The sequence below is a fragment of the Bombina bombina genome, chromosome 6 (assembly GCF_027579735.1).
Source record: "Bombina bombina isolate aBomBom1 chromosome 6, aBomBom1.pri, whole genome shotgun sequence".
In the NCBI taxonomy this organism is placed as follows: Eukaryota; Metazoa; Chordata; class Amphibia; order Anura; family Bombinatoridae; genus Bombina; species Bombina bombina.
The window spans coordinates 97,243,100-97,255,209 of record NC_069504.1 but is presented as its reverse complement, the minus strand read 5'-3'; the positions used below and the strand labels follow the sequence as shown (position 1 = coordinate 97,255,209).

General features: G+C 36.0%; 1 protein-coding gene across 1 annotated transcript in view; it reads left to right on the top strand.

Moving 5' to 3' along the window:
- Positions 1–10,638: 10,638 nt before the first annotated feature.
- Positions 10,639–12,110, top strand: part of LOC128662655 (guanine nucleotide-binding protein G(i) subunit alpha-1) — a 487,459-nt gene continuing 485,987 nt past the window's right edge. Inside the window, exon 1 of the mRNA XM_053716522.1 lies at positions 10,639–10,963. Within this exon, the coding sequence (XP_053572497.1) occupies positions 10,846–10,963 (118 nt within the window). The 5' untranslated portion in view covers positions 10,639–10,845. The remainder of the gene's footprint in view (positions 10,964–12,110) is intronic.

Genomic DNA, 12,110 nt, shown 5'->3' with positions numbered 1-12,110 from the left:
ATCCCAGAGAAGCATTTACAACCATTTGTGCCATAATTGCACAAGCTGTTTGTAAATTATTTCAGTGAGAAACCTAAAATTGTGAAAAATTTTACGTTTTTTTTAATTTGATCGCATTTGGCGGTGAAATGGTGGCATGAAATATACCAAAATGGGCCTAGATCAATACTTGGGGTTGTCTACTACACTACACTAAAGCTAAAATTACCCCAAAAAGCTCCTTACATGCTCCCTAATTAACCCCTTCACTGCTGGGCATAATACACGTGTGGTGCGCAGTGGCATTTAGCGGCCTTCTAATTACCAAAAAGCAATGCCAAAGCCATATATGTCTGCTATTTCTGAACAAAGGGGATCCCAGAGAAGAATTTACAACCATTTATGCCATAATTGCACAAGCAGTATGTAAATAATTTCAGTGAGAAACTGAAAGTTTGTGAAAAAATTTGTGAAAAAGTGAACAATTTTTTGTATTTGATCGCATTTGGCGGTGAAATGGTGGCATGAAATATACCAAAATGGGCCTAGATCAATAATTTGGGATGTCTTCTAAAAAAAAATATATACATGTCAATGGATATTCAGCGATTCCTGAAAGATATTAGTGTTCTAATGTAACTAGCGTTAATTTTGAAAAAAAATGGTTTGAAAATAGCAAAGTGCTACTTGTATTTATGGCCCTATAAGTTACAAAAAAAGCAAAGAAGATGTAAACATTGGGTATTTCTAAACTCAGGACAAAATTTAGAAACAATTTAGCATGGGTGTTTTTTGGTGGTTGTAGATATGTAACAGATTTTGGGGTTCAAAGTTAGAAAAAGTGTGTTTTTTTCCATTTTTCCTCATATTTTATAATTTTTTTTATAGTAAATGATAAGATATGATGAAAATAATGGTATTTTTAGAAAGTCCATTTAATGGCGAGAAAAACGGTATATAATATGTGTGGGTACAGTAAATGAGTAAGAGGAAAATTTCAGCTAAACACAAACACCGCAGAAATGTAAAAATAGCCTTGGTCCCAAACGGACAGAAAATGGAAAAGTGCTCTGGTCACTAAGGGGTTAAAGGGACATTCAACCCAAAAATGTTCTTTCATGAATCAGACAGAGAATACAATTTTAAACAAAATTCCAATTTACTTCTATTATCTAATTTGTTTCATTATTTAGATATCCTTTGTTAAAGAAATAGCAATGCACATGGGTGAACCAATCACATGAGGCAAATATGTGCAGCCACCAATCAGAAGCTTCTGAGCCTATCTAGATATGCTTTTCAGGAAGGAATATCAAGAGAATGAAGCAAATTAGATAACAGAAGTAAATTAGAAAGTTGTTTAAAATGGTATTCTCTATCTGAATCAAGTTTTAAGTCTGTGTATAGGTACTCACACTGTATGAACATGAGTAAGGGTGCTTAACCCGAAACGTTGTTCTGTTTCACTGCTTTTTGCTATCTTTGTGACATGGAATAAAGAAAGGATTTGTATACTACAAGTGGTGCTGCTGTGATTTTGTATGTTTGACATTATCCTCTGGTGTTTGGCAGTTTACACCTCACAGCTTTTGCACACTTTGGGGACATTTGTGCTGGATAAATACTTTTTTCTTGGTTGTTGAATTTTGAGTATGATTTTCATATGAATTATATTACTTAGCCAGTTAGATACTTTATGCCAGAATCTCCTGATTTTATTACAGTACCAAAAACAATGTATGATATTTGCCTTTTTATTCCCACACTTTAGACAGGAGCCTTCTCTCATTCTAGTTATTTTGATCATTCTGTCTAGGGTTATTTAGGCCCTCTGAATTAATTTAATTTGAGATTCCTGATAATATGTTGCTAATGAAGCTTTTTTTGGTTCTCCTAATACTCTTAGATATTACATTATTTACTTGATCCATACCAGGTATCTCACACCACTTGGCACATGTCTTCTGTATTATTTTTTCGCTAGTAATGGCTATTATGGTCCTATATGTTGAAGAGATAGAATAGATCCCATTTCTAAACTGGATAAATATATTTTCCATAAATTCAGAGCTTCAGTTATACCCATATTGGTGTATCAGGGTTAGCAAAAAAATGTCTTACTTACTTGATAGTAAGCAAATAAATGGTTCTTGGGGATATTACATTTGCGTTTAATATCATAAAACGTTTTATAAGAGTAACTATGTTTATTTATTAATTGATATAAGTTTTTAAGTCCCAGACCTGCCCAACCCTTAAAAGGGTTCATTGTAAAGCCTGCAATAAAGTGAGGATTTCCTTGTATAGGGAAATATTCAGAGACAGAAAAATTGGATCCACTAATTAAACAAATATCTTGCCAAGCCTAAATAGATGGAACCATTTGATTTTGTGAGTTTTAAAGAATACTTAAACTCTAACGACCTTAATTTGAGATTCGTTGGAGATCCCCTGAGTAATTCAGTCAATTTTTTAGATTTAAATTTATGTGGGGATGCCATTAATGGTGTTGTTATCAGTGACACATTTCGTAAACTGACCGCTGGGAATACCATCTTGAATACTAAGTTGTGCCATCCACCACATTTGGTGAGGTCAATTCCCAGGGGCCAGTTTATGAGATTACGGTGAAACACCAACTCTAACAAATTATTTGACAAACAGGCTAGAGCTTTGATTATATGCCTGCAAGCAAGAGGCTATGAGAAAAAACTGTTAGAGAGCACCTTTGAAGAAATAAAAAAACTAAAACAAAGTGATTCGATTGCCCCTATTAAGAGAGCCAATGTGGTGACACAGGATAAGATAGTTTTTTCCGCAGAGTATTCCAGTCAATTTTATGAGGTATGTTCCATATTAAGGAAAAATGTAAACATATTAAATGATAACTCTTTGGTTAATATAACTAATAAAACTTAAATTTGTCCCTAAAAAAAACAATGAAACTATCGACTAAATTGGCCCCGAGTCTTGTATGTACAGGATCTACTACTAATAGTGAATGGTTAAGGAGGAAAGGCACCTACAGGTGTGGGAATGGCACATGCATTACCTGTGGAGTATTACAGGTTGGTATTGGCTTTAAAAGCACAGTCACCAATAAGGAATTTGCTAGCAAATTTTATGCGAACTGTCAGAGTTCTTTTGTAGTTTATCTATTGGAGTGTAAAGTTTGTTCCCTTCAATACGTAGGTCAAACCTCCAGGGAATTAAAGTGCATGTAAAGTCAACATACTTGCTCTGCATCATTGTGTGTATTTTCGAAAATAATAGTGAGTTTCATTCATCAAAATCGCAACATCGAAATGTAAAAAGAAATAATTAATACTTTGCCTTGTATTCCTATCCGCGATTCCCCCGCCCGACATTATGGTCCCACATTATTTTCATGATTGACAGTTCTATTTAGAACTATTTTCCTTTTCCCCGGGGAAACTACTCGATGACGTTACCACCTCAATGCGCGTCCGCAATTCGCGCATGCGCAATACGTCGACGGAATAATTTATTCATTCAGTATTGTCATGCTAATAGTAAACGCATGCGCAAATGAGAGCCCGGATCGTGAACGTGATTAGAATCGACGTCATTGAGTGGGCGTTAGATATTACAATGATGCTGGGGGAAAAACAGGAAGAAGACGGTTGGGAGGAGTTCAATGCATAGAACGGAGATAAGTTTATATATAAAATAACGATAAAGAAAATTTATTTTGCACTGAGATTATTGCGGTTTGACTATTTATAATATTGGGAATAAGTAGGTAACAATTAATTAGAAAAAACTTACATTCACTTTAAGGTCCCGTGTGAGGGAACATATTAGAGACACTAAGGACTTCGTTAAAGATTCTGCGGTAGCGAGGCATCATAATTTGTTTCATATAACAAATGTATTCAACATGAAAGTAAAGGTAATTGATAAGGTGATACCACCATTAAGAGGTGGTGATAGACACAAGCTGCTACAAAAGCAGGAACTGTACTGGATTTACAGGTTGCGAACAATTACCCCTACAGGGCTCAATAGGGAATAGGATATGAGCTATTTCATAGACTAGTTTTCTTGGCTTTTTCTGTATTTTTTGTTTACAAATTGGACCTAGTAAATTTATGCATATATTTTTTGACGTTGCCCTTTTTGAGGTAGTCACAATTTCTTTAGACATGCATGTATACATATGTGTATGTATATACTGTATATATATATGTGTATGTATGTGAGTATATATGTATATATAAATTGTGTCTATATTTTTTACTGATACTATTTGTCAATATTCTAGTGCTCATTATCTGGAATTATACTATAGGTATTGTCCATGTTTGTGAACGTTTATATATATATATATATGATGCTTGTGATACTTGTTAGACATCTGCTATTCTATTCGGTCCGAATCGAAATTCGGACGAATTTGTCGAATTCGGAGATTTGGATCGATTCGAATTTCCGAATTGCGGTAGTGCCGAATATACCGAATAAATCCGAATCGATTCGAATTTATTCGGTAGATTCGGATGGATTCGGATGGCTGTGTATTACACTAGTATTGTACAGTATACTAGTGTAATACACAGCATATACCCTTAACACTTAATGAAATTCCGAATCGATTCGAACCGAATCGAACCCAATTTTTTACGAATCTGAAAGAATCAGAATGAATCCGAAAAAAACAAATTCATTCGATTTCTTCCGCATTCGAATCAATCCAAACCGAAATTCAAATCAGTCCGAATCGATCCGAACCGAATTTTTCGACGCTGCACATATCTAATACTTGTACCTGTGAACTTGTTTATAACATATGTTTTGTGCAAATTGTTTACAAGATAAGACACATCCTCAGAGCCATATCATCAGAGTTTGCCTTTTTACATTTTAGGCTTATGTGCATGTGTGTTTTTTACATGGTAATACCCAGGTATACTTTGTGGAGTCGTTATTGAAGTAAATCATAATTGTTAGGACATATATATATATATATACAAAAAGAAAGCAGCTCGATCCTCCTTTTCCTACAGAGCACCCCAGTTATGGAATGACCTCCCGTACACTTTCAAACCTTCCCCAAGCCTAATATCCTTTAAGAGATCCCTCTCTACATATCTCAAATCAGAATGCACCTGTCATGGCTGATTATATATTTCCTACCTGTTCTATGTTAAATTTTTGCATATATTGTGTATTATTATTGTTTTTTTTATTTTATTGTACCCTATTGTAGCAATGCAATGTTTTGTGGACCAAGGACATACCTGAAAACGAGAGAAATCTCAATGTATCCTGCCTGGTAAAATATTTTATAAATAAAAATAAATATGAAACAAAATGTTTTTCTTTTTTTTTTCTTCATAAATTTACAAATTTGTGGATTTGAATTTATATATATATATATATACAGTGAGTGCAGAATTATTAGGCAAATGAGTATTTTGACCACATCATCCTCTTTATGCATGTTGTCTTACTCCAAGCTGTATAGGCTCGAAAGCCTACTACCAATTAAGCATATTAGGTGATGTGCATCTCAGTAATGAGAAGGGGTGTGGTCTAATGACATCAACACCCTATATCAGGTGTGCATAATTATTAGGCAACATCCTTTCCTTTGGCAAAATGGGTCAAAAGAAGGACTTGACAGGCTCAGAAAAGTAAAAAATAGTGAGATATCTTGCAGAGGGATGCAGCACTCTTAAAATTGCAAAGCTTCTGAAGCGTGATCATCGAACAATCAAGCGTTTCATTCAAAATAGTCAACAGGGTCGCAAGAAGCGTGTGGAAAAACCAAGGCGCAAAATAACTGCCCATGAACTGAGAAAACTCAAGCGTGCAGCTGCCAAGATGCCACTTGCCACCAGTTTGGCCATATTTCAGAGCTGCAACATCTCTTTAGTGCCCAAAAGCACAAGGTGTGCAATACTCATGACATGGCCAAGGTAAGAAAGGCTGAAAGACGACCACCACTGAACAAGACACACAAGCTGAAACGTCAAGACTGGGCCAAGAAATATCTCAAGACTGATTTTTCTAAGGTTTTATGGACTGATGAAATGAGAGTGAGTCTTGATGGGCCAGGTGGATGGGCCCGTGGCTGGATTGGTAAAGGGCAGAGAGCTCCAGTCCGACTCAGACACCAGCAAGGTGGAGGTGGAGTACTGGTTTGGGCTGGTATCATCAAAGATGAGCTTGTGGGGCCTTTTCGGGGTGAGGATGGAGTCAAGCTCAACTCCCAGTCCTACTGCCAGTTTCTGGAAGACACCTTCTTCAAGCAGTGGTACAGGAAGAAGTCTGCATCCTTCAAGAAAAACATGATTTTCATGCAGGACAATGCTCCATCACACGCGTCCAAGTACTCCACAGCGTGGCTGGCAAGAAAATGTATAAAAGAAGAAAATCTAATGACATGGCCTCCTTGTTCACCTGATCTGAACCCCATTGAGAACCTGTGGGCCATCATCAAATGTGAGATTTACAAGGAGGGAAAACAGTACACCTCTCTGAACAGTGTCTGGGAGGCTGTGGTTGCTGCTGCACGCAATGTTGATGGTGAACAGATCAAAACACTGACAGAATCCATGGATGGCAGGCTTTTGAGTGTCCTTGCAAAGAAAGGTGGCTATATTGTTCACTGATTTGTTTTTGTTTTGTTTTTGAATGTCAGAAATGTATATTTGTGAATGTTGAGATGTTATATTGGTTTCACTGGTAAAAATAAATAATTGAAATGGGTATATATTTGTTTTTTGTTAAGTTGCCTAATAATTATGCACAGTAATAGTCACCTGCACACACAGATATCCCCCTAAAATAGCTATAACTAAAAACAAACTAAAAACTACTTCCAAAACTATTCAGCTTTGATATTAATGAGTTTTTTGGGTTCATTGAGAACATGGTTGTTGTTCAATAATAAAATTAATCCTCAAAAATACAACTTGCCTAATAATTCTGCACTCCCTGTATACTATATATAAGGTAATCACAGAGGTAAAAAGTGTATTTACATAACTGTGTTGGTTGTGCAAGACTAGGGAATGGGTAATAAAGGGATTATCTATCTTTTTAAACAATAAAAATGTGGGTGTAGACTGTCCCTTTAACAAGTGTAAAGCCTTGTCAGGCTTCTCCAGATCGGCTCCTCTAAGTAAGGCAACTGGTGGGTGAGGGTTTGGCACTGAAAAACAATTGCACCAAACAAGATGTTGATATATTCAGGACATTTTTAACACAGGGCTGGCATGTTAATGTATTGAAAGACTAAATAGAAGTCTTGCAATAACAGGGTTTATCTATATGTCCCTTTAAAGGGATATCACTAAAAGGCCTGTATTTAAAATAATACACAAAGACAGAAGTGCACTCTCAAGAACTAAATAATGAGAACTATAGGAGTTTGCTTTCCTTACAAAATATTGTCTTGATCACTACGGCTTCAGTTTGGCTGTAGTGCCTGCAGCCTAGATTTGAAGGGAAAATCAAAACAAAAAACACATTGCTTTAACATTTGGAGGTTGTAAGTACAATTTAAAGGGACATTAATCACTATTCAGCAACTCTCATACAGATGCCTAAACATTGTAACCTAAGTTAGATAATGGCAGCACCCATGATTAGAGAGAGGTGTATATAATGTATTTAGTGCTAGTGTACTTTTAAGTTTCATTTAAAATATACATACATTTTTTTTTTTAAATAAAAACATATATTTTAAATGCTTCCCAGTACTGCAGTCTTAAATTGATGCCATAAATTAAATGCACCACTTTTATTATCTCTTTAAATGCAAATTTACACTCTCATTACACTGTTAATAAAGTGTACAGGTTTACTCTGTGTATATTCTGCAGATGTGATTGTATTGTGTGTATATGTTGAGTATATTTGCATTTGTATGTATACTTTGTACATTCTTGATTGGTTATTGATATTAACATTATCTTTATGAGTAAAGCAACACAGATTGTATCTGCTTAATAAATAATGAATCTAATAAAGTATGTTATAAAAAGTTATGTTACCCTATTGTTTTGTATTATTGTTTGTAAAATGCTGTTTATACAATTCCGCCTCCATTGAATGGTAGTAGGCATTGGCATTCAGCAGCTTCACTAGCGGCCAAATGCGGAAGCAGACAGCAGTTCGTGGACTTTGACTATTTTTGGATCCAGGTTTATACTTCTGAGAATAAGAATCCTCAATTTTCAGAGCTTGATTACATGAAAAGAGGTCAAAATAAATAATGAAAGTATATTGCAAAGTTGTTCCATTATGCATAACTAAACATGTTATGTCAGAATCTCACGGTGGTTATTGTCCCTTTAATTAAATATGTTATGTGAGATTTACATTTATCTTAATATCGCTTTTTTTAATAATGAAGGTTTTTAGTGACACATATATATGATGCTCCTCATATTCCCATTTACAAGATTTTTCCAGACTGGCTTTTGCATTAGTGAGCCCAGAAAACTGTGTTTAAGGGCAAATAACAGGGTTGATTGGAGGAAGCTGGATTCGTCATCCATATGCTAACGAAAGCAGGAGATTCGGGCAGAGGATCAGCGTTATGTTTACCATAACGCAAAGGTAAGTATTTTTTAAAAATAAGCGTCTTTGTAAACTTTAATTAATTAAAGTGCCCCTGTTTTTAAGATTATTATTTGATACTGGCCTTTAATTTGTTAAAGTTTACAATCACTTTAAACGAGTAAGATTAAATCAAGCATGAAAAAGAAACAAATGTTAATTCTTTGATGTGCAAACTACCCCAGTTCTTGAGGTTCTCTCACCTGGCAGCCAAGACTTGGAACACCCTCCCACTGCACCTCAGACAAGCGACCACCCTAACTAAGTTGAGAAAGGACCTCAAGACCTGGCTCTTCGACTGAACTGCATCCCTCAGCGCCTTGAGACCCTTACGGGTGAATAGCTGCGCTTTACAAGAACCCAATAGATAGATAGAGGTTAATTTGTCTTGTTGTAAATCTCTATCTAGCACAGTTTCAGCAGGAAAGCAGAATGTGAAGTGACCATCTGGTACAACTACTCCTTGCGATACGTGCAAAATATTGGTTGGCGTTCTTGTGTTCCTCACCTGGAGAACACACCTGCACAGAGAAATATGCTGCATTTTGCCTAGCTGGAATTGGCAGTCTTTATAAGGTTTGGTGCAAAAACTGCAATTGATGCAACAGACAAAAATCACACAAGAATCTATACAAAAACAAGGATTACATATGGATAGATATCCAGTAAACAGCTATCACATACAGTATATTTCTTATATTTAGAGTTGTACAGAATCACCTCATATATCCATTAACTGGACACTTAAAGGGACAGTATGCACTCATTTTCATATAACTGCATGTAATAGACACTACTATAAAAAATAAGATGCACAGATACCGATATAAAAATCCAGTATAAAACTGTTTAAAAACTTACTTAGAAGCTTTCAGTTTAGCTTTGTTGAAAAGGTAGATGGAAAGCCCACTGCAAGTGGAAATAAGACACTTTTCCCCCCTCCCCCTTCTTTTGCATATGAAAAGACCCTTTACACAAACAGGAGCAAGCTGGAGAAGGTATACATCAGTACTCACATAAAACTTTGGGGCTTGGTTAGGAGTCTGAAAATCTGAGCAATGTTATTTAAAAATAAGCAAAACTAAACATTTTTTTTAAAAAAAAACTTCATGGGCTATATAAATAGATCATCTACAAAACATTTATGCAAAGAAAAAATGAGTGTATAATGGCCCTTTAAATCAATGCAGCAGTCATGTAGCACTCCCAATCCACTTTCAATCCACAGCAAACAATGAAGATATTATATTAGGTGCCTGTTTGCAGAGCAATCCCCTTGCTCCGGCAATATCACAAAAACAACATGAGCAAGCTGCACTCTTTCCAATAAGTAAAGAAGCTTTTTTTTTTTTTTAGCAAGGTACAAACACCTGTATATTTCCTAATGTATGTTCCATACCCTCTGATGCTGTCTGCCTTCTCAACTACTATGTCATCTATGTTATGTTCTGAAACCAACAGCAGTGCTCTGCATAATTAACTGGTGCTTTATATATACAAATGTATTGGGTTTAGAAATACTGAAGTGTTAAATATAATTAGCTATTATAGGTTATGTTCTGCATGAATAGTATCACTTCTACAAACAAACCAGATGCACATTGCCCATAGTTGCACACAGTATAACAGGTCAGGTGTGTGACTTGTATTTTAAAATGTAAAGCACATATCACAAAGTACAAAAGGGCAGAGAAAGCAACACGATACACTACTATTTTTATTTATAAAGGTCATTTAATGTGTATTATAATAATTTGCATAATCATATTTTTTTTTAGTGAGCCATGTAGTATTGGGGTCAAATGTTAAAAGTTGTTGCACCATAAATACATATGCGATGAATTCTGCACAAACACATTCCAATAGTGATAATATCAACTTAAAAACTGCATAAATGAATGTGTTCAAATGTTGCTCTGTTTTAAAAGAAAATGATTCAAACATTCCGTCTCTGCCATCAACAACTGAGTAATACCACCTTAAGGGTGCAAAGCGGAGCTATGCAATCATGAAGGAGACACGGGGCGTGGGGAGCAATTGAGGGAGGAAGGGGAGGGGACTGCGTGCTGTGCATGAGACAGAGGGACACTGTTGGGGATACCTTGAGTGGCCGCTGATTGCTGTCTCTGGGCTGGTTGAGAGCTCTGCCCCGCACGCCCATAGCATCAGCACTGAGCTGGCCTCTGATCACCTGGGGTTTATTTACTGCCACGCTGGGCATTTTCAGCCGGTGCCCCTGTCTGTTATCGTTGGATTACACGGAGCTCGCTCACCATGGGATGTACACTGAGCGCCGAAGACAAGGCGGCGGTTGAAAGGAGTAAAATGATCGACAGGAACCTAAGGGAGGATGGAGAGAAAGCTGCCCGAGAGGTCAAACTGCTGCTACTAGGTATGCAGAATAAGTGATTGCTGCCTGGTAACCCAACTCTGTGGTGCAGCTGCTATTGTGTATATAGACCTGTTGTGTGCATCATTACAGTGGAGCACATAACTGCTGACTCTCCCCCTTTATTTTGTTGTCATAGATGATTTCCTTTGCAGGCCTCTGACATCTAAGATTGTTGCAATATGATGTATGCCTTTATAATGCATGGTTTAGAAAAGGGTGCGGCAGGGCATTTATTTTTTTATTCTTAAATTCACCACTTGATTGTTAGAAAGGGCTGAATCTGCTTGGATTGCCCTATTGCCCACTGCAGGATTTATGCAGGCGAGAACCACTTGGGCTTTGCTATGTAAAGGGTTAAGTATTTACTGTGCTATGAATGGGTTACACAGATGTGCTTTGTTATGTTTAGGAAACTCATTAGTTGAATAAAGGTTTAATTACTTTCAACATGATGTACCCCAACTGCAGTGAATGCTAATAATAGGGTGTGGTGTAGGGGTGATCACACCAAACTTCTGGTTAAAGGTGTGTAAATGTATTGCTACAGTCATTAAGGAAAGCAGATGGAGTGTAGTGTTTATTGCCATATAACTTAGATAAATATTTGAGTTTCACGCAATCTATACAAACTTTTTTTTCCATTTTAACTTAAAGGCTGGTATGTGAAAAGTTGTGTTTTTATTTTTAAGACATGAGACCTGAGTATACACAAAGACCCCTTCCTTGGAACTGATCTATGTTCCAGTAGAAAAACTTCAATATTTATAGCTCGTCAGAAAACTTCCTTCGACAGTGACTTTTTTTTTTTTTTGCCCTATATTTCTTTTGGATTTGTGTAGTGATTGTTTGTTTTTAAAAGTTGGCTTCAAAATGAAGTATTTAAAAAAAAAAAAAAATCATTACTGACGAGAAAATTACTAACCTTTACTTTACTAGTACAGTATATATATACCTACTGTATAGATACATTTTTAGTGAGTGAAAGGGAACAAAGTATTGCACAAATAATACTTCTAAAACAATGTGTTTGTTCATTAACATAAAGTAAAATGTATTTTTTAGGAACCAGGCTATTGTATATGTTTATAAATAAATGAAGAATAAAGAAAATTAGTGGCAGAAGAAAACTGAGCAGAGCTGGTTTCTG